Raw genomic sequence first — 24291 nt, 5'->3', positions numbered from 1 at the left:
TAAAGAAATACTGCAGATGTGCACCACTCAAACTGTTAAAGGAGACATTGTTACGCTTTTCTTAATCGCACCTTTTTTTCATAGTTTTGGCCGTGGTGCGACTTATATTTACTTATACATTGATATTAGCGACTTATATGTGATATTATTTGTTATTTTCACTCTTGTAACCACATTTTATACATCAGTGTGACTTATATATGTTTTTTTCTTCTCTATTATGCATTTTTTGGCTGGTGCGACTTATACCCCGGAACATACGGTGCTTAACTATAACATTAGTAGAACATTTTGCTGATTGTAATTTACGTGTTTTTATTTTTGAAAAGTGGCTATGTGACATTCATCACTGGGAGGCTTCATTTTTCAAATAATTATATCTAAAGTACAAGGATATAGGCGTTGATACGAGGTAAGTGAAAACAAGACTTTTCTTGAGCCTTCATGAATCAATAAGTAAAAACGTAAATTTGAGTAAACTAATGATGAGAAAACTGCTCAATGGTCATTATAGATGATTTTACATTATATATATCCCCTTTCAAATTGCTTGCCGGTTGAGCAGTGGTCAAGGGCGTTGCACATTTGCTGTCACTGCGGGGTCGTGGGTCGTCACTTCCTTGGAACATCCATGTAGTGTAGGACTACAAGCTTTTTACTCAAATGAAACCATGCAGGAGGATTGTGGTAAGGTAATTTGGTTTCATCTCTCCGGTGTCTTGCGTTCCTGTTTAAACATTCACCGTCTGTCACCCATCGAAACTCTAAACCCAGTCTTGAACCTGAGTGTGGCAGCAGTGAAGTGGCTAATTCTGTCTTTAATTCCCAATGTGAGCCACCATACATCTTCTATATCTCACTATCTTTAATTAAAAAACTCATGTGTGCGACGGGAGACATATTACCCAGAATTATGCTCCGAACAGTAAAACCACGATGTCTTCACTGTAGTCCAATGGGTTACTAATCATTCCTCCTAATATCTGTCTATATAATTTAGTTCATTAAAGTACCGGTATGTGTGGACATCCATTTGCAGTTGGCTGTCAGAACTGTTTCATGTCAAGCAATTTCCAGTAATTCAATTGCAAAAAAATAATAATTTCCTGCTTTGACGTTAACAGGAAGTGACTGCAACCATAGTGAGGGTGGTCCCAGGTCACCTCACTACAGTGGGCTTTTGTATGGCACATATTAAAAACCATGTGGAAGCAGTTGTGTTAGGCCTGGTATGGGACCAATTTCAACTGGGAAAAAGAATATCATAACAATTTTATGTTTTGGAAAATATTTCTAATACTGTATTTTTTTTTTAATTTGTTACAGTATAGAGCTAATATATATATTTTTTGTACCTCCAGTAGATAAATGGTAGAATGGAAGTTGAAAGCATGTGACTTAGGAGGTATTAACCGGATTTAGTTCATAAACAACTCTCTTTTTTTCATCCCTAATTTTAATAATGCTGCGATATTACATTTGTATCTGTAAAATGTCTTAAATTGTAGAGTGTGGAATTTCCAAATAAATACTACATTTCTTATAATTACGGTACCTCACTGTTCAAAAAGCTTCCTTTATTCTTAAAATGCAGTCAAAGATTTTGAAGTTTCTACTGATTAAATACAAGACTAAATCGCCATGTTTCCCCACTATTTATTATTTGACTACTATTATTATGATTGTGTTCATATCAATAAAGTTTTCCACATTCTTTTCATGTTCTTCTCAAACATCAAAACATTTTTTACATAATTTGCAGGTTGCAGTCTGACAATTTTGTTACCATGGCAACCTCTGTGAATGTGGGACCTTTTTCCCCGAACAAAGTGTGAAAAGGAGAATATTGTTATATAACGTAGCCCTGCAGCACTAACGTGTGAACACCAAAGGATCTTTAAGAATCATTCTGCTTTCAGATTATATCTCCCATTTCAAAGGCTTTCTCTGACACTGTGCTATACACCATGGGTTACAGTTTGACTTATCATACAAGCATTAACAGCAACTTTACCTCAGCTGAAGGGACCACACATCAAACACTATTTATTAATATCACTTCTGCCTGTGTTATTTCTCTTTCCGGTGTTAGCGAGCGAAAGCCTGCTTGTCCATTTACCTCACCGCCCACTGCAATCTGAGCTCCTCTTTTGTGGACCTCGGCATGAGCCTATTAGACACATTCAGTGCAGCAGATTGGATGAGTACCTGAATATTACATCGAGACTTGTATTTTCATGTGGCTTGCGTAACAGTATAGTGGGCTTAGGTCAGTGTGTGGGCCGATGGTCAGTGCGTTATGTCAGTTGTACGTTGTTTTTCCCCATGACAAAATGTGCATAGTTTCAGTTTTTTATGTTGAGTTTGCGCATTCTTGGATTGTCAAGCAAATCTTCCATTGAGGTGCTTTACCTTTAGTGGATCTGGAGAAAGGTCTTTGTCCACAACTCTTCCTGGTGGTATTCCTCAGTGGTATTCGTGGCAGAATGGATCAAATACAGAAAGAAAATACCTTAACCTCCAAAAAACTTGTTATTTGACAATGACACTGGCAATTGAACTGCTTGAGGACAATTTGAGTATTGTAAATTATATAAATGTAAACACAGCTACTGTAGCTAGCTGATAAAAATACACTAAATTTCATGTGTTGTTTTTATCCATTTTTATTTTACACAACATAACAACACAGTACATGTTGTCTTTTCTGTACAGAAGCTCCCAATGAGCTTGTGACCACCACAGGCTGTAATAAACCCAGGAAACAGCTCATATGTTTTTTTTTTTTTTAATACTTCCCTTTAAAAAATATCAATTTCATAAGAGTCCTTTAAAAGTCTGTGTTCGCCACCATTTTCCCCTGTCTAGAAACGTCCATATTCCTTTATAAGTAAAAAGGCTATGTGTGAAATCTCTTGTCTCTTGTTTGTCTTCACTGTCCTAAACCCTCATTTATGAAGCTGTGAGGTCTAAAAATCCAGTTCTTTAGACTGTCAGAGGGAGTGAAGGAACATTAGTGCAAAAGAAGGCACCGGCTGCTTTTCTCTTGCCGACGTACGACACCCTTCTGTGGCATGTGAACAGTGTGCTTTCAGTCCCATGTAGATGTCTTCCTTTTTTCCTGCAATAACAAATCCTTTGTTGTTGTACTGTCCGGATAAGGTGAGAATGTATGACGTGGCAAGCCCATTGTCTTGTTTTCATATTGTGCTCTAAAGTGGTCCCAACAGCAGAACATGGACTCACTGAAAGACCGACTTAAAACAGAAACTGAGTGAAAAATGTAAACAGAATACAAAGAGTTGTCGACAAAAGCTTTGAAAATAATAGAAAAGGGTCATAGGACGCACATGTTTGAGCACACACCCACTCCCTGACACACCTAAAATCAAAAACACTCTAAACGGCAAGAAACCACTTGTGCACCTGAAACCAAAACACACACGTCATACAAAGAGCGGATTAACCAGTTTGTGGACACCATCTTTTTTTGTAGTTCAAACTGTGCTCTCTAAGATCCAGTCCGAATCGCACCGGCCTTTTTCAGAGTCCTCGGCCTCTTTAGCGAGTAGCATTGCACTCATTGATTGGCTCCTCTTGTTGCGCATTATACGCCCTAGTTTAGGAGCACTTTGGGCCCCTTGCTGGAGTGTGCTAGTCTTTGAGCCCCCTTCACTGAGGGAGTACCTCCTGCGGGCCCTGCTGCGCCCCCCATCCTCCACAGGGAGAGTCTGGTACTTGGTAGAGCAGGAGGAGGCAGCGCGAGGGGCCCGGCGCAGGATTGGTGTGTCTCTGAAGCGAGGGCTGGGACTGGGCAGTGTGAGGGGGATGAAGACTGGAGGGGACTGGTTCAGCGAGGTGGAGTTGTTCCTGTTGGTGTTGAGGTTTTCCAGAGGGGTGGAGGGGGGGAGGAGGGCAGAGGAGGCACTGGAGGAGGCAGTGGAGGGCGGGCGAGGGAGGACTTCGGTCAGGACGGTGGAGGAGGAGACGTTGGAACAGAATGTGCCCGGTTTGGTGGGTGCTGGTTTGCGTTTTTGTTTGGGCAGTGAGCCAGTGGTGGGGGGAGAGGAGACTTGAGCCCTCTCCCCAGTCAAAGAGGTCTTCTCGTCTATAGCCACTGTCGTTGTGGTGGGGCTCTTGGCTGTCCAGGTCTGCCCAATCCCAGAGGTGGAGCAGTCTGGCAGTGGGGATTCAGAGGAATGAATCACCGTGTCTTTGGCCCCTGCCCCAACCCTCTTCTTTGAGCCCCCAGAGAGATCATCCAGTCCAATGGAGCCATGTTTGGAGGAGCTGGGGGTGACCGTGCAGCCCTGAGACTGCGACCCGTTGGTCTGCGAGTGCACGTTGGTCATGGACAGGGAAACACCTTTGCCTCCATCACTAGAGTTACACACCTAAGACAGACACAAAACAGACCATTAATCCCAAGAATTCTATGGTTTTCTTCACCATTTTATCTTACAAGTTGGAGATTTGTGGCACCAGACTCCAAGGCTAATCTTAAAGGTCTAATTTTGTAAATTAAGCAGAAGGACAGATTGATGCTGAAATATTGCATTTTTAAAATTGTGTTTTACCCTCTGTCATCTGGTGCTGTCAGTCTTGCTTCATACCTCTCAAGCAGCATTCATACTATCTCCCTCATACTCATTTCAGCCCTGTGCCATGCTCAACTTCATCGCAGCAATAGAACCATCAGTCCCCTCAGCCATTCCCTCTTTTCTTCTTTACCACCACCAGAGTCCCCTAAAGGAGATTTCTTTCATCATTCACACAATCAACCTCTCTACCTTTGTTTCTTATTTCATTCAATTGTCTTACCCTCCCACACTTTCCTGTGCCTGTGCACGCGTCCCCTGGTTGAGAGGTAAATCATTCTAATTACTTTTAAAGGTCTCAAAATCCATCTTAATCTTAGAAAATATGGTTGTTAAATATGTTGAAAGCGTTTTGTGATAACGAGAGCCCCACCTTGTATCTTATCATGAGGATGATGATGAAGACCAGCACAGAGGCCACGATGATCCCTCCGATAATAATGATCATGGTGCCACCGAGGAACTGTGACTGCATGAACTGACACCTCATGTACTCAGTCTCTGTGGAAAACTGCACACAGCCCACCACCCGTGTCGCCGTCAGGGAGGTGATGACATCATCATAAATGGCCAGAACACACAGGTCGTACTGGGTCCCTGCTGCCAAGTTGTTCACCAGAAAGTTCTTGCTTGAAGGAGGAATCATTCTGTGGAGACATGGACAAAGTAAATCAACTGTGAATAAAAGGAGAACATTGGAAAGTTAACTGTCCAAAAACAACACTGACCAAGTAAAATATTACACTATTTTGTCTCAATTTCTCTTAAGTACTTTGAGGTATAACCTAAATGTGCAGTATATAACATTTCATGTGGAGGGTACGCCACCTGCTTGTTAGCATACAAAAAGTATTGCATGTACACAGGCAGGTGCTTGGGCCACTCTCTTCCAGAAAATGTTAGCGTACCTTTAAATAGGCATTTCACAAACCCTCTAACTACACATGAGCTAGCAAATCTGAAATGGAGCAAAACTGGACAATCCTAAAATAGATACAGGATATATATATATATATATATATATGTATATATATATATATATATATATATATATATATATATATATATATATTTAAAAAAAAGAATGTGGGAAGATGTTTCATTGAAGAATCACCAGACTCAGCTCCACTGTGAATAAGTGCTGCTGAATCCTCCAAAACAAAAACCCCAAAGTCATCAGTAGAACAACACTAATTAAATGATTTATTAATTTGAAAATCCTGGTAGCAATCGCCTTCCCTGAATTTTACTGATCTCACGGTGAAACGCACAACGGGAGCATTCCAGGGCACAATAAACCAGGCCAGATCTGATTTTAGCCTTTTCGACAGTAGTTTGAGTCTAAGCCGTCGCCTCTCCAGATCTTTGTCACATTGGTGGCAGGATGTGCGCATTTGTCCTCCAGTTTCTCCTGTCAGCTTTTCTCAGGCTTGGCTCATTAAAATGCTAATGCAATTCCTCATTAAAACCAAAAAGAGGGCTGGCGAGTTCGCGGGATCGTTGCCTCGGGTGAGGCACAGAGGAAGAGCCAGACGCATGTGGCCAGGTTAACACATTTGGGTTTTCTGCTGCGCATAAAATGAAGGTTTTGTTTGGTGGGATAGAGCCTGTGTTAAATAATTGTATTGTCACACTTTTTGGTTTTTGGAAAGAAAAACTTCCCTCTAAGTCAGCAATACGTAAAGTTTGGTTTTATGCCCAAGAAAAATGATAAACTAATATATGTAAATGTATATGTACATGTATATTAATCTAAAGATGAGAAATTAGGTGTCTAACTTGTCAAATGCACTTTACGTTAGTAGGGTAGTATGAGCTAAGGAAATGTAAAAGGCAAATGCAGCGCTATAGGGTGTTAAAGTGTCCTCAACTAGAGTAGCGTGTGAGACTCTGTATGACCCCATGAATACTAATATCATCATCTGACCATGAGTGGACACTTCGCACACCCCTTGATGATTTCATCCGTGCACTAGTGAACCTTGGCCACCCTCATCCCAGTCTACTGTCTATGTTATAAACACCTACATTTGGAGACTATTTTATATGTTGGCATACAATGATGAAAAAGACTAGTCATTTTTGCTCTGGCCTTTTGCTCTGGCCTTTTGCTCTGGCCTTTTACCTCAACTTTTACCTCAACAAGGGGAGATTGTAAAGCAACTTTCTGCGATACTTTTTTACTCGTCTTCACTTTGATGCACAGTTTAACAATGTCAGAGGCAGAAATAGAAAGCATTGTTTACTGGGTTATAAATAATGCATGACTCTGAGGAACGCATTTTGATGTCCTTTGTGTAGAATATGCAACAACAAATAACCTATATGTGTACAGAATGAAGATTTACAAAGAATCCTGCCGTTTTGCCACAAATGTGTGAATTCAGTTTAGTGGATGTTTATGCTTTGTTTGGATCGTTGGAGGCCATTGATTTCTGCCAAGGCTTTGAAAATGTTTCGGGACCTCCATAGCAAACAGGATTCAGCTGGAGGTAAACAGATAAATTGCAAAATTGTACTAAAGATGTAAGCACTGAGCATCGTTCGAAGTAGTATATACCGTATTTTCCATACTATAAGTCGCACCTTTTTTCATAGTTTTGGCCGGGGTGCCACTTACACTCCAGAGCAACTTATATGTGATATTATTAGTTATTTTCACACTGGCAATCGCCTGTCACAGGTTGATTATTTTCACAGGAAGCGCTGTTGGCTCAAAGCGACGCAGAAGAAGAATCGGCACTTCCTCTACCTCCGGAGTTTGGGGAGTTGTTTATAAGTGACACAGAGGAAGAAGAATTTAATGGATTTAGTGATTTGGGGTAATACTGATGCTTTGGTAAACTTGTTAGCATTTTCTTTATGACATAGTTATCTGAATAACTGTTAATATGTTACGTTAACATACCAGACACTTACCACAGTTTGTTGTCCATGCGTCATGTAGCTGAAGGTGTCACGTTAGCATACGTACACCCATTCACCATTTTCTTGGATTTTATCAAATAAGTTTCCTCAAAAAATGACTTATACTCCAGTGCGACTTATATATGTTTTTTCTTCTCTATTATGCACTTTTGGCTGGTTCGACTTATACTCCGCTGCGACTTATAGTTTGGAAAATACGGTACATTATACACACCATGCTATAAGGTGAGAATTTCTAGAGAATCAGTGAAAATGTTTGAATAGATTAGTAGGAAAGGAAAAAAAGTACTCAATTAAAAATGTTTGAACTTATGTTTTTCTTCAATGGCAGTGAAATCACAACACAATCTTATTATTTACATTTGCCCTACCCAAGAGTGAATTTCCTTAGCAATTTATAGAGCAAACTAAAGTCAACAAAAAGCAGGACAATCACTGAGCAACAGGCTGAAACCCTATGCCTGCAGTTCTCACTTTTTTTACCTCCAGTACCACGAACGAAAATAGCTAGCTGGCCTTTTGAGTAGCCCCAGATCTAAACCAGGTCAAATATTATGCAAGGTTTAAATTATGGCTATTCACCAGAATATCAGAGAATATCATAGAATACCACCGTATTATTGCTATACAAGTTCTAAACAAGAACTAGCCCAAAATAGGTCAAAATTAGGATTAAAGGACTCTTAATTGAACAGCAATCAGGAATCCGCATACCACCTGAATCTGGCAGAAAACCTTTAATAACAGTGTTACATGTACCACAGTTTGAGAACCAATGCCCTATGCTGATATGAGGTAATGTAATACCTTCAACCTCCCAAACACCTTTCCTCAAAGTGTTTTCACCTCAAGAGTATCTAGTAAAGCAGCACTTTATGACTAAATGAGACCATTTTGTCAACCAGTACAACGTCAAGCAGCCACTGCACATACGGCTGTGTCAATACAGAGGGCACGCAATTTCAGGATTACAGACTGCGTGAATCTTCATCTTAAAGCCACAAACCACTCTTTTGAAGACAGTGAGGGGAAGATTCTAAGCAGAAGAAGATATGATGATTTGAGAGAGAAATGAAGGTGTAAGGTTCAAAATCACAACAGATTTTAAAGCCATGGGCAGGTATCAGCTCTGGCCATTCTGGTGCTCATCAGGTACACATCAGTGATGATGGAACTGCCACCAGCTAACAATAGGACTTCTATGGCTCACTACAGGACTGTTATGGTAACAAAGAAAATTAGTTTCAGTGGAAACTCAAAATGTTGCAAACTAGTAGATAAACAGGACAAGCTATTTTCAGTAGGTTCCGCCCGATGGGCACAGCATTTGGCATGAAAAACAAAGCCAGGACAGTAGCTTAATAAAATACAACCCACATGCAGCATGGGTTCTTCTGGGAGCACACAAAATCAAACGCTTCTATACCAAGATGTGACAGAATCTAATGAACTCCCATTGCACAGCTACAATAACCTTACACGGCACATCCAGATATTGACAGTGTGGTGTGGTGTATTGAACTATGCTCTATCACATGCTGAGTCCACCAAATACATTTTCATGCAAATCAGATGAGCTTTTTTCTCTTGCATATGATTATTTCCTGCCTGTCAGAGCTGTCAGCATTGTGAGGTCATCCAAACAGACTCATTCATCGAGGGTAATTTTGTGTGTGCATGGCAGTATTGTGCTGCTACTGTTTGAAGGCCTACAGAGGGCAGATGATTGCCTTGGCGGAGACTATTACACCAATCTATGTGAGGGGTAATGCCAAGTGTGTGGACATGTGTGTGTGTGTGTGTGTGTGTGTGTGATTCACCTGAACATACATCTCATTCACTGTATGTATGTAACTTCCCTAACACTAATCTAGCCTCATAGCCATAGCTGTCAATGTGCCTGGACCTCAGCCATGGAAAATTGAATCAATCAAAAATGTGTGCTGTAAAATTGGTTGTATATAAACTCCTTTTGATTTTTGTATGTGAAAAATAATCTGAAAACAATTCATCTGTATTTGATCATCTGTATTTGATGATAGTTGATTCAGAGGAGTTGTCAAATGCAAGGAATTATCGGTTGGTCTAAACAACACATCTAATGAGCTCAAGATTTGATGGAAAATTAATCAAAAACTAAATCTGAAACCGCATAAGACTCTATCCTGATGTCATCCCCTTCTTTGTAGCTTGCAAAGTCACGAATGAAATCACAGTGTGTTTCAAAACAAATGGAAGTTTGATGAACCCAGCAACAAATGATAATCAGACTATTCTAATTCAGCCCCATTCACTTGATTAAATGTAAGAAAAAAGGCAGAGCTACAAACATGTTATTCAGGCCGAGTAAAGCGTGTTAGTGGCTGGGATTCAGAATTGAAGAGCTGGGTTAGCAGGTCAAGCTGGACTGGTGCGATAAGGTTTGGGGCGACAAAAACATCCACCGCGTGACGGCTCGGCAACAGAATATTTCAGATGGAGCTGCCAGGCAGGCACCACTGTTTTAATTAATGCTTAAGAACCAGTAGCACTTATATGAAGAAAAAGTGGAGCCTGCATGTTCTCTCATGTCGACACAAAAACACTTATTTCATTTTTTGGTCCAAAATGGGGGGCACAGATTTTAAAAGAAAAAACTGTCGAACTGTTGTTGAAAATTATGTTTAGTGCTATTGGTTAGAGCCGTCTTTGTTACAGCTAAATGCCAGCTCCAAATGAAAAGGCTCTGGAAAGAAAGTTTTTTAGCCAAACCAAATCTCATGTAAATTACTTTTTAAATAGTTTTGTGTTCACAGAATCCGAAAACCTGCTTCCAAATCTCTAGACTTCTGCACAATTTCCAGCAAACTTGGAACGCATTTTTTCTAAAGCATTATATTTACACAACACATAGTTAGACACTAGCTATTACCAGTTACGAGTTGCTGGTTCGGAAGTTAAAAGGGAATAGGATTAATGTCAGTTCAACATGGGCCCCATTATCACTGCCCTCAGAGCTAATGTGGCTTACGCAGCGACGTGCCATGCTAATAGGCTAATAGCACATTCTCTGGCAGACAGAAAGCATTGCACCGGTGAGCTTCTTTCATGCACCAGATCACAACAAGCACCCGAACGTCTCTAAGTAAGGGCTAGAACCGTAATCTGCCAGGTGGCCTACGCTTCTACCTTTGCATCTATTTTTAATCATTAAATTAGGCTGGGAGAGTAAATAATAGTTAGACAATTAGCCGATTTGCCTGGCAGTAGCATTGCAGAGACACACGTGGGGAAGAACTCACTCCTCAATCAAGCCTGTAATTATAATTTAGTTCCCCATAAAACAAGTCTCCTAAGAGTGCACCAGCATCAAGTAAAAACTATAATTATCTCATTCCTTTGATTCAGCCTTCTCATCAGACCCACACTGTACGGCTCTTTTTGAAAACCTCCAGATTTCCATTTTAGTTAGCCGTAATGAAAACAGATCTGAGAACAGTTGTTGTTTTCTCCCAGGATTCCTACCAGAGGCGGTGTGAGGGTAATGAGTAAATGCAAGGCCCATATTTGGAGTTCTGGGTAAGATAGTGGACGTCATGGAGACAAGACGCTCTCCAGCATGTGGACTTTGTGTGCTTACCTCAGCTCTACTCTTTCTGTCGAGGCAACTTTAATAAACACAGCTGGGGGTGATTTCAGGCTTTTGTTTCTTCATTGCTACGGAACCTGATTTTTAAGCTGTAATGTTATGTCATACAGTGCCCTAAAGTAAACCCTGCAATATTTGGAACGTTTTGAAAGGTTTTCTGATCCAAAGGCACCCAACACTCTGCAGTTATATAACATTGGGACAATATAGACACAAATAATGATACGGTGATCCCAAATAGAGCTGCAAGATGCAAGACAACTAACAAATTGCAAAAAGTCGATATTATTTTACAAAGATGACAACTGCAAACTGCAATAACACCTTGTAGTTTATATCTCAGAAAACATGCAAAGATTCTTGAATTAGTTTTGTGTTTGAGGTTTCGGTCGTCTCTCAATGAATATGAATGCTTCTGGACTTGTTTTAAGTTTGAACTATGAATATGATCCTATGTTGAAAATCACAATAGTCCTCAGAATAAATGTTAAGAGCATATTTTCCCCTTCTTCCAAGTCTATAAAAAAGTCCTTGGTTTCAGTCTAGCTCTATCCAGTTTTAGCTGTGTGTTCGTGTTTAAAAACCCCATGGACCACTTAGAAGGAAAGGCATGTTGCATTAGGTTTGTGTTTATGGGGCTGTAAAATGTGAATTGGAGCATTAGAGCAGCATAAGGGGCAATATTTCCCCCCCTTTACAACAAACTGAGGTGTTGGACCTGGGCACTGGAGAGATCATGGGATGGATAAAAGCCCTTCTGGATATTTTGACATGATTCGGAAAGAACAGTGAAATAATAAAAAAAAAATGTTAAACAGGCAACAGCAGGAAAATAAACTGTAGTACTGTATTTAATAATATTGAACTAATGAGAACTGGTTTCGACATGTATGAAATGGGTTCTATGGTTTGTAACTCTTTTTAGAGACCACACTTTGTCTAAATGTGTGTTGATGTTGTGACTGCTCTGTGCTGCTGTCTTGGCCAGGACTCCCATAAAAAGGAGATTAGTAATCAGTTTAATTACTTCTACTCAACAAATTGCTATACTTTGCAAACCACCGTCCTATCAAACAAAACACACTTGAAATTAATTATTTACAACAATTAGGGAATCACACTTAACCTCAATTTCACTGAATATATTGCCGTTACGCACCTTATCATCAGCATTATTCAATTAATTCTTCTTAAAAAAATAAAGATTTACCCAACAAATTGGACATCTATTGCTTTCTTTAAGTAAAACATGGGCTCAATCATCCAATTCCTCCATTAAAAGCAACATTAGCTTCTTTACGTGTGGACTAACTGCCTGGTATTAACTGGCTCAGTGGCAGTTTTATTGTCTCAGGTCAATGCTGGATTGTCTCCGCTGAATAGGGCGATAAAAGCAGTGAGGTGAAAAGACTTAAGAGGGTTTTGGTTGGTTCTGTGTGTCAGCAAAGGTCGGCTGTAAAAGGTCATTGTGTTATTTCTTACACTCGGGCCCTGCCTCGGCCTGACCGGTGCAGGACAGAAAAACTGCTGAGGTGCGAATAATCACAGAGTCGATGGCTCAACCATCCAGCAAAATTCACATCGGATTGGCTCTTTTGGCAAAAGGTCACCCCACATTTATTTCATTGTAAACATTGCTATGAAAATGTGGGTCATATGCATGTTTTTACATTGCCCATAGAGCTGAATGTTTCAACTACCGGTAATTAGGATGCTTTACTTACAGTTATGGTAGGAATAAAGTTTGATGGTAATTGATAAAATAAATATATACTGTCAAACTGGATTTTAATACTAAGGAAATGGTTTGATATTCCATATTGATACCACTATATTTTAAGGGAATACAACACAAAATATAATTGTGGTCTTATACAAGTTCCAAGATCAAGACCAACTTATTCTTATTGATGCATTATTATTATTTTTTTCAATACAAATTTCAGCATAATTGTATATCTTGGGATCCACAGTTTTGACTTTCATACTATTTCATTTTAAGCAATCATCTTAAAGCTTTAAATGGTCAAAACATCTAATCATGATTTGTTTTATTTCTAAATAAACTTAGCACATATCACACACTCTCCAATTAAAGTCCACATAATTCCAAAGACCAAGTAAACAGAGATAAGAGAGTGTATGTAACCCAACTTAGCAGTTTGTAATTCTCCCTCACTGACATCAGCCTATTTGATGCTCCTGCTGTACTTGCCGCACTATTAGTATTTAACCTGTTCAAATTCTTTTGGATGTTATAACACGTTTGCCTTCTCTAATTTGAAATAACAGGGCACATACTGTAACTTCAAGTCACATCTTTTCTGAAAGTTAGAATCCAGATATTTCTCTTCTTTGTGGAAGAAGACCTTTCACTCTGTTGCTACGCGTGCAAACGTTTCCTCAAAACACAGAAAATCTTAAACAGTATTTGGTTGAACATGTACAATATAAGTATAGAGATAAGACAAAAAGATAAAACAAATAAAAATACTACACAGGCTTTTGGATCACGAGGGAAAAAAGGGTTGCCAGATTTCTTTCTTTTTCTTCTCATGATGCGTTTTTGATGTCCCCCTATGCGTATACGTCACTACAGAATGAATAGCCCTGGTGTTATAATAGCAGCATGTATCAGCCTGCATGTCTCAAGTGTCCCACCACTGGACATTTTAATCCATGTTTGTTGGAGTGCTGCTCTGCCCATGACCCTGACCTTCCAACCAGGAATAAGCCATTACAGCGATTACATTTCACATATGCAATGTATTACATGGCCAGGAAGTTAAGCAAACCAGTGTCTTTGTGCTGGAGAGGCATTAAACTGTCACTCATTTACTGTAGTGTTAATGCACCGGGCAGACTGCCGGTATATGCCCATAATTCCACTTCCAGACAGGGACATTAAGATAAAAGTGCACTGCACCAAAGTCAATCAATACCCCTCTTATACTGAAGAGAAACCAGGGCAACATCAGCAGCTCTGAAACATGAGAAATGTAGTATTAACTGGATATTGTGATAACGATGCACTTTGATAAACAAGTGTTTTTACTGAGTTTATTGACCAGTGATTTGGCTTGGAGGCGTTGCCTGCTTGTCTCCATGGAGATAGATCAGTTTAATGTTGGGTTACATACACTCTCTTATCTCTGTTTACTTGGTCTTTGGAATTATGTGGACTTTAATTGGAGAGTGTGTGATATGTGCTAAGTTTATTTAGAAATAAAACAAATCATGATTAGATGTTTTGACCATTTAAAGCTTTAAGATGATTGCTTAAAATGAAATAGTATGAAAGTCAAAACTGTGGATCCCAAGATATACAATTATGCTGAAATTTGTATTGAAAAAAATAATAATAATGCATCAATAAGAATAAGTTGGTCTTGATCTTGGAACTTGTATAAGACCACAATTATATTTTGTGTTGTATTCCCTTAAAATATAGTGGTATCAATATGGAATATAAAACCATTTCCTTAGTATTAAAATCCAGTTTGACAGTATATATTTATTTTATCAATTACCATCAAACTTTATTCCTACCATAAATGTAAGTAAAGCATCCTAATTACCGGTAGTTGAAACATTCAGCTCTATGGGCAATGTAAAAACATGCATATGACCCACATTTTCATAGCAATGTTTACAATGAAATAAATGTGGGGTGACCTTTTGCCAAAAGAGCCAATCCGATGTGAATTTTGTTGGGTGGTTGAGCCATCGACTCTGTGATTATTCGCACCTCAGCAGTTTTTCTGTCCTGCACCGGTCAGGCCGAGGCAGGGCCCGAGTGTAAGAAATAACACAATGACCTTTTACAGCCGACCTTTGCTGACACACAGAACCAACCAAAACCCTCTTAAGTCTTTTCACCTCACTGCTTTTATCGCCCTATTCAGCGGAGACAATCCAGCATTGACCTGAGACAATAAAACTGCCACTGAGCCAGTTAATACCAGGCAGTTAGTCCACACGTAAAGAAGCTAATGTTGCTTTTAATGGAGGAATTGGATGATTGAGCCCATGTTTTACTTAAAGAAAGCAATAGATGTCCAATTTGTTGGGTAAATCTTTATTTTTTTAAGAAGAATTAATTGAATAATGCTGATGATAAGGTGCGTAACGGCAATATATTCAGTGAAATTGAGGTTAAGTGTGATTCCCTAATTGTTGTAAATAATTAATTTCAAGTGTGTTTTGTTTGATAGGACGGTGGTTTGCAAAGTATACTGCTGAACATTCTAAGTAAAGCAAAACACTTTTCCATGGAGAACTTCAACGGATTCAATGGAAATAAAGGTGAATATAAGTCACCACTGTCATAAAAAAGTAGCAAAAATACCAGGAATTCCTCCTAAAATTGTTAATAAAAATATCATTGCTCCAATAAACTGTACACTTTATTGGCTAAATAAATGTCAGTTCCATTTTTTTTCAAACTATAGAGATTTCACACTTGCTGACATTGCAGTAACCAACTTTACTCCAAAACACTGTAAAGCCCTTTAACCTCAGAAATCCTCCTCCTTCAAATGTGCTCATTTTTCTTTGTCTATCGTCTCCAACCCGTTTTCTCTCCCTCTCTTGTGTTTAGGTAATGAAAAAACAGGATCAATGTGAAGCTGCTTTGTGCCAGCCGAGGTGTTGAATGGAAATCAATTGTCTATCTAAAAGCAGGAGGCCGGTAAAATAACACTGAACAACACGCTGCGGATTCAAAGCAACATTCAGGAACACCGGCAACAAAGAGGAACAGAGGAAAATGAAGGGAGCGTGTGAATGGTGTGAAAGGGGATGATTTTGGTTGTTGGATGGCACAGAGCACCCATAGGAGCCTGTTTGTCATGCTTTCCTGCCAGTGCTTTAAAGATGGAAATTGAGAGTTGTGGTGAAAATGTTCAAACCAAATACTGAAATATGTTGGAGGTAGTTATAGCCTGATACGGCTGCAAGTATTCTTTAGGCCTGTACTGTGTCACCACACTTCAGTATCAGATGTTTCAATTATTTAATTTATTTGGTTAAAAACATAGAATAGCTAAATGTAGCCTATGTAATTCATAACTCATTTGTTGGTCACCTGGACACTGTTTTAGAAATCGAGACATTTCGACTGCCACCCGAAAGGTTAAAAAAAAGCAGAGCAGTTTCTGGTACACCTCCTTTAAGTCAGGAATTATCTTACTCAGGGTTGTATAATTTATATCTTCTCTGGCCCGAACCTTCAGGTTGAAAGTGACTTCCGGATGGCCATCGATTGCGAAGAAAAAGGTCTCTTTACAATTTAAACATTTTCTACCACAAAATATAGACAATTATGATCTGTTTTTTCTGGTGGTTTGTGGATTCCTCTTCAGTTCTCTGGTGAATATTGTAGAAAAAGTTCCAAAGGTAGTCATCTAGACTATGTTTTAATGTTAAAATCAAGACATTATGACTATCTACCATCTGAAGAGACCTGCTCCTTCAGACTGAAAAGTCAAAATGTCTGTTTAACAATTTAAAACATATTGTCCAGATGACTTCCTTTGAAACTTGTGCTGCAATGGATCACTCCTGGACGAACGAGGGAATAAATGGACTTCATTTAGTGTACATTTCATTCACTTTTTTGCTCTTAGTTCAAACTGTGGCAAAAGGTGGTTTAATTCAAATCAATTTAACCCAGGTTCAACCCTAATTTAGTCCTGTTATAGATCCATATTTAGATCTACCGTAGTCGTGGTTGGCAATCAAAATCTTTTATTTGGTAGTATTTGCTGTAACAACTCAACTGTAGATGCTACTTCTGTTCATTTACTAAGTGTAGTTTAATTACAATCAAAATAGAACCATACTTTTTGTCTCTTAATCAAACAGCACTGTCTGAAAACAATAAATGGTCCTTTTTATTTTAAAGTGTAGGCTACTCGTTGAATATTCTTCAGATTATCTTTATAGACAGAAACAGGGTCTGCGGGCCAACATTTATTTCCTATCAGGCTAAGAGCAGATAACACCCAGATAAGGAACAATATGCCATGCAGATGAAATTAGAGAAATGATCTTCTTCATACATATCCATCTGTATTTCTGTGGTTTTGGACACATTGCCATACAACAAATATAAGCAATACAAATGCGTTGGGCCCAGGCAGTCAGTTTCATTAGGTTCACCTTCTGTCCATGATGAAGAATACTGACTCGAGGATTAGCGTTGATGTTAAAAGCAGATAATAGCATCGGGCTATGTGGGCTATGCTATGTTTCCTAATTCGATCTCCCCCATCTCCGAGGTAAATATTTAGCTCAAATATTCATTCCCTGGGAGATAGCTTTAGTCTGTGTAATCCAGCTCAAACATAAGTGAAGAAACTCCTCCAGTCCAACCCTTTTAAACCAGAAGGTCAAGCTGAATTAGTGTCCCGAACCAGACATTTTTTACAATCTGTTAAGGCCGCTATTGATTTTGCAGTAAACAGCCCATTTGCTTTATAGTTTTACTTCAGCTCAATTTGGTTTCCCGTTCAGTTTTTATATGGGATGATTACACTTGCTAACAGGGTCATTAGCTTTAGCATCTAATCAGATGTAACCCGATCTAAAACAGCCCAGACTGCTCTTATCTCCAGTAAGATATATTGTTGAGTTTCCGTTGTGCAAAAGGTGGAGGAATGAAGTTCTTTAATTATTTCTCTAACACAAAAGATACTATCCTAGATTTTTCACTGTTCCGTATAACCTTTTAACTTCACAACACAGTAAGAAGAAAGGAAACAGCTCTACACATCGACACATAGGCTAATACCTAGATGTTCTGCAATCAAAGTGACTTTACATATTCTTGATTCTTCAGTCAGGAGTGTTCCATAGTAGCAGCTTTCAAGAAGTACCGGTAGTCATATGCTAGTTTTACACCGTATCATTGTAGAATACACAAAAATAGAACAAAATGAGTGATAAAAGAGACACATAGATTACATTACTATTACTACAAATGATAAAACTACCGTCACAACTGCTTTTTTGTGAGACGTACCTATAAACCAGAGAGTCGTCCTGGCTCCCGTTGTACTGTATCTGGAACATGCGTATTCCTGGGATATTCCTTTGAAAATTGAACTTGATCAGAGCTGTTGAAGATGTTGCCTCCGCTGTCACCACTCTCTTATCTGCTCCCTTCACATCCCCCGTCACGTTACTGCCATTTGCCCCTCCCCGCGTGGAGGTGGAGATGTCCGACGACCCAGGGTCTGGTTCCTGGATGTTGTTTGTGTTGTTGGAGATGTGAGGGAGTTTGATAATCACTAAATCCACAGTTTGATGTGCTTCCCCGGCTGGGTTTGACGAGATACAAGTAAAAGAACCTGTGTCTTTGACGGTGCTGATGACAATGTCCAGGGTGCCGTTGGTGTACACCAGTGTCCGAGATGAATTGGAGACCAGTTTGCCCTCCGGAGAGATCCAGTGGATGGCTGGTTCTGGGTCACCTCGCGCCTTACACCTTTCAGGAGAGGGAAGCATCCAAGTGGAACATATTAGTAAGCAGACAGAACGAGGTCAAGCATACAGTAAAAACAGAACAGCCATACACAGCAGTTTGGAGGAACCTTCCACTTTCCCCTCGGGGCTCAAGCAGAAAAAAGAAAAAAAGTCTTGAACATTAGCTGCTTTGTACAGTGATTTAACTTAGTGGGTTATGTCATGTATTACAGTGTTCAAATAACCTGCCACTGCGCAATCCCATCAGATGTTAGATGGGAGACAGCTGGAAACACCAGGTGCCACAGTGAGGCTAGAGGGAAATGTGGTCTTCATCCACCTTGACTAGTATAAATACTGTGTGTGGTGGTGGTGGTCAGAGGTGCTGATGGCGTCGATTAGCAGCCTCACTTCCATCAGTCTGCCCCAGGGAAGTTGTAACTAGAATAGTAGCTCACTACCACCAAATGTGGAGTGAATGACAAAGTGAAGCACGTCCAGAGAGGCACTATATAAATTGTAGGCATTGTTATTATGAAAACTTTGGATTAGAAGTAACTGGGTGGCGGCATGACAAATGAGGCTGCTTTACGAAAGTACATGATTCAAAATAACTTCAATAAATGTGTACAATCGGTGCTTGTCTGGCAAATAAAAGAACATGAAGGCTACTGAATACTTGTGCTACAATTACAATGAGCAATGAATGTCCCTGAGTAAATGTCAGGGTTATGCTGAATAGAGCTCTGGGATATTGGATGTGACAGCTTGTAAACATTTGAAAAGCAATCAGGCTTTGACATAGAGGGAATGTTTGCTTATAAGGCCATCATTCACTGCATGTAGACATCTGACATTGGGAAGGTTAAAACCCTTAGTCTCAGTTGAATTGCTGCATTATAGCCCAAATGTATGTGTCATCAAATCAATAAAAATCCAATCAAAATGACTCGAAATGTGAATTAAAAAACATCCCAATGTTTTTATGTATTGAAATAATCACCTAATAATGATCCAAATCATAATATATAACCACAAATATATCACAGCAATAAATATATATAGGCCCAAGAAGCCATACTATTTAAAATGTGCTATTTTGAATGGTAAAAACGCTTTTTGTTTTGTTTATTAGGCAAATGGTATATTTTACATTGTTTCAACTTTCTTTCCAAACTTGTGCTTTGCAAATGCAAATCTAACTTCCCCATCCTTCAGGCTATAAATGGCATTTATTAGATGGGCTGACCCTGCTGATCTCCTCTTCTATGACATGTACTGTATATGAAGACCAACATCAGGTGCAATAAAAGCCACGCTATAATATTCGAGGCCCGCTGACGCTCCCGTTTCAAGACATATCTATATTTGAAAACATAACATCTCATCATGATTGGGAGCGTGTGACCAATATATATGCTAATTAAGCCATCACCACGCCTTAGTTTCATTGTTGTTTTGATTTAGTTTGGTCCCATCTTAAAATTTTACACTAATGTCCCTGTTAAGCGCTCCAATGAACAGTTTGGCAATCTCAGCAGCTTGTAAACATTACAGCTATTTGATAATGCGTGACACTAGTAACAAAATAACGAACAACCTAAAAAATATATATATCTTTTTAATGACTGTTACCTGAGTGCAACCCTCTGCCCTTCCAGGACTCTCATCTCGTGTGAATATCTGGTGATGAGAGGTGGTTCACACAAAAACTCCTCTTCAGGGATGGACCAGAAATATCGCCCTGACAGATGCTGTGGAGTGGCGCATGTCTCCAGATCGTCTTCTCTGTTCAGCCGTCTTAACCAAAGTAACTCACAGTTGCAGTGAAGTGGATTGCCCCCGAAAGATAGTGCGAATGCAGATGGGGTTAGCGCGCCTGAAGTGGCCAAGACCTGTGAAAAGAAAGAATATTAGAAGAAGTTGTACATGGGTACTTGTAAAAGCGAAAGGGTGACTTACTTGTGCTCGTTGGAAAAGTGGATCTGGGGGTAGCTTTTGAAGTTTGTTGGAGGTCACGTCCAAACGGTTGAGTTTTTGTAGCAGCGAAAATGTCCCTTCTGGAATATAGTCCAGCATGTTGTGGTCTAAACTCAATGTGTGGAGGCTTATCATTCTCTGTTGAAAGAGAGATGAGAAATGTCACGGCCTTGAGGTGCTGCTAACCACTACAACAAGTAAGTACCGGTATATATTGTGTATTTTCTGTTACATTTCTTTTTTTTTATAGTTTTCTTCTCTTTTCTCACAGAATTTCTTAAAAATGCCGCATTGCTCATTCAGCCACATAATTGAACACATCCTCACACCCCCTCCATCATAGAAGACAACAATAACATACATACTTGTTACTTGATCAGTATCTAAACCGGGGTGAGCAAACTACGGCCTGCGGGCCACATGTGGCCCGTTTGTCTTTATAATCCGGCCCGCCAAACATGCCAAGTAATATATTTTTTAAAGATTGTTTTTCTTTTTTGCCCCCAGTCATCTGTCTGCACTTGTATCCTTAATAAAGCACCATCCAGCCACTGCTCCTGAGGGACAAGCTGGAGACGGCTGGTGTGGAGTATGACCTGGCAGAGTGGATCCTGGACTACCTCACAGACCGACCCCAGTTTGTGAGAGCCCGGAACTGTGTGTCTGACACTCAGACCTGCAGTGTGGGGGCGCCCCAGGGCACTGTCCTCGCGCCCTTTCTCTTCACCCTTTACACTGCAGACTTCAGACACGACACGGACAGCTGTGTCCTACAGAAGTTCTCTGACGACTCTGCCATCATCGGACTCATCACGGACGATGATGATGCGGAGTACAGAGGACTGGCGCAGGACTTTGTGGACTGGTGTCAGTGGAACCACCTCCTCATCAACGCGGGGAAGACCAAGGAGATGGTGGTGAACTTCCACAGACGCCACCCCACTGCCCCCTCACCAGTGAACATCCAGGGAAGGGACATTGAGAGAGTGGACTCATACAAGTACCTGGGTGTTCATCTGAACCACAAACTGGACTGGACTCACAACACAGACGCACTGTACAGGAAGAGCCAGAGTCGGCTCTACCTCCTGAGGAGACTCAGGTCTTTTGGAGTGACAGGGCCACTCCTGAAGACCTTCTCTGATTCTGTGGTGGCATCAGCCCTCCTGTACGGTGTGGCCTGCTGGAGCAGCAGCATCACCGAGAGGGAGAGGAAGAAGCTGGACAACGTCATCAAGAAGTCCAGCTCCGTCCTGGGCTGTGCTCTGGACTCAGTGCAGGAGGTGGGAGACAGAAGGGTCCTGGCTAGATTCACATCTATGCTGGACCATGAGTGTCACCCCCTGCAGGACACTCTGTCCGCTCTGGAGAGCAGCTTCAGTGAGAGACTGATCCACCCTCGCTGTGTGAAGGAAAGGTTCCGTAGTTTTTTCCTTCCTGCTGCTGTCAGACTTTATAACAGAAACTGTTAGTACTGAACACTCGCAATACTGACCTAACCATGTGGAATTCTGTCATATGTGCAATTGCTGTTGGAATTCATGTGCAATTCATGAGCAATTACTGTGAAATTCATGTGCAATCTATGTGCTGTCGTGACACATATTCATGTGCAATTACTGTCGTGATCACATGCAATGGTATTTATGTATTAATGTATTTGTCTATAGGAGTTTTTGTTTATAGGAGATCTTCTACTGAAAGTGTTTTTCAGACTTCCTATAAGTGATCTGTTCTTCTGTATCTACCTCTGTATCTACCTGCGTTGCGCCAATGAAATTTCCCCATGTGGGACAATAAAAGAATATCTTATCTTATCTTATCTTATCTTAAATATGACGTGAAATGAATTAAATAATAGATTCAATAGCCTATATTTGACAGAAAAGAGATATTTTATTTGATATTTAATTTTTTTGATTTTTTTTTTTTTCACACAAATGATCGCGGGCCGGCCCTCCGCTACATGGCCCTCGGAGGAAAATAATTGCCCGCCCCTGATCTAAACTGTACTCACTGGGTCATCCATTTTCACCAATTCAACATCCATTCAATGCAGTTATTTCAATATTAGTTTTTTTTCTATTATCTGGAATAAAACAAACCTGGATGGCGTCCCATGGAATAGAGTCCAAGTTATTGTAACTCAAGTCCAGTTCTTCCAGTGCAAGCAGGTCATTGAACGCTCCCTGGTGAATGAGGACCAGTTGGTTGTTGTTGAGAATTAGATGGTGTAGCTTGGACATCCCGCTAAAGGTTTCGTTGGATATCCTTGTCAGTCGATTACTGCAAACATGAATATTGTCAAAGCATGATAGCTAAAACTGCCATTGTCTTATATGTGGTTCATTTGTACCTGTTGAGGTGAAGGGCTCTGAGGTTCTCTAGATCAGCGAAGGCATAAGGTGTGATGAACGAGATGGTGTTCCGGGACAGTGTTAGATCCACTAGACGCGTCATGTTCGCAAAGTCTTTCCTCTTCACGCTGTGGACAGTAAACAGCATAAATATACATTCATAAAACCCCCCAAAAAAGTCCTCAAACAGAATTCTCGATTAAAAATGTTCTAACGGAATTTTTTAAGTGAATCCTCTATATGTATTTTATGTCGATGGTTAATGTCTTTTAATAGTCTTCACATGTATGGTACAACTTCAAAATACCCTGATATCTTCTCAATATTTTAGCTTATTCATGCTAAATCCCATATGGGTTTCCTTCAACCGGCACGTATAATTACATTTTTAGAGAACAGTTAACAACTTCAGTGAGAGAGAGTTGATCGTAGACAGGCTAACAGACACCAATATGGCTCAAACTTGAATGTTCTTGCTTTACAAATCCAAATATGTTTGATTTGATACTAGCGCCTGCTGTTAACTTGCCGCATTAAAGCATCCAAGGTAATGCCTCATCATCATCATCAGAGTGGCCCCCAGCACTGTAACACCATCAGTGACAAGTGTTGTTTTTTTGCAGCTGTTCAGAACCCCATTAGGATAGATTATGAATAGTAAGAGTGTAAGAAAGTAAGTACCATTTAAAATGAATGCCAAAAGCTTAGCAGATCGCATTTACATGTTTAATTAGCAAGCTAGAATTAACTTGGGCGACAGTGGCTTAGGTGGTAGTTGTCATCATATAACTGAAAGGCTGGTTTGATTCCAGTTTGGAAAAGTGCACCAGTGTAGTACTGTCTTTGCACTTCGCGTCCCTGTATTTAGTATGAATGCGGTTGTTGAGCAAGTGGTGTTTGGAGAACTCGTTGGCTGCTACCTTCATTAGTCAATCGCAGTCACAAAACTAATTTACCAACTTCACGCATGAGAAGTGAAAGGTTATTTATATTATTCACTTCCAAATGTTACAAATATCATGAAGCCGTTAAAATCAAACTCATATTCAGATCTTGGTGGGGTTATGTCAGTGTCAACGCTGCATCTATTTTGTGTTTTTCATTGTCAACAAGAGGTATCGGAGCTACAGAGAATCACGGTCTCAAACACTTTATCTGTCCTATTGACTGTCCCAGGCCTAACCTGAGACTGTCGGCAGATTTGAAACATGTCCAAATGACTAGTATCTGCTTTTGGTCTGTGCTGACAGGATTTAGGAACTCAATTTGCTGATAGTCCAGCACAGAATGTGTAACCTGCCACAAGGGCCAGTCAGATTTATGAGCCCCACGG

The 24291-nt window shown here is 40.0% G+C and overlaps 1 protein-coding gene across 1 annotated transcript in view; it reads right to left on the bottom strand.

Moving 5' to 3' along the window:
- Nucleotides 1–2650: 2650 nt before the first annotated feature.
- The window catches only part of lrfn5a (leucine rich repeat and fibronectin type III domain containing 5a), a 115887-nt gene continuing 94246 nt past the window's right edge, over nt 2651–24291 (bottom strand). Inside the window, exons 4-10 of the mRNA XM_072457558.1 lie at nt 22958–23086; nt 22707–22887; nt 20584–20739; nt 20257–20516; nt 18179–18643; nt 4972–5245; nt 2651–4394 (exon numbers count right to left, since the gene is read on the bottom strand). Of these exons, the coding sequence (XP_072313659.1) occupies nt 3498–4394; nt 4972–5245; nt 18179–18643; nt 20257–20516; nt 20584–20739; nt 22707–22887; nt 22958–23086 (2362 nt within the window). The 3' untranslated portion in view covers nt 2651–3497. The remainder of the gene's footprint in view (nt 4395–4971; nt 5246–18178; nt 18644–20256; nt 20517–20583; nt 20740–22706; nt 22888–22957; nt 23087–24291) is intronic.

This window comes from Eucyclogobius newberryi, unplaced genomic scaffold (assembly GCF_026437365.1).
Source record: "Eucyclogobius newberryi isolate DKJ021-1_F unplaced genomic scaffold, fEucNew1.0.hap1 SCAF_21, whole genome shotgun sequence".
Classification (NCBI taxonomy): Eukaryota; Metazoa; Chordata; class Actinopteri; order Gobiiformes; family Gobiidae; genus Eucyclogobius; species Eucyclogobius newberryi.
This window is presented reverse-complemented; position numbering and strand designations above follow the sequence as displayed.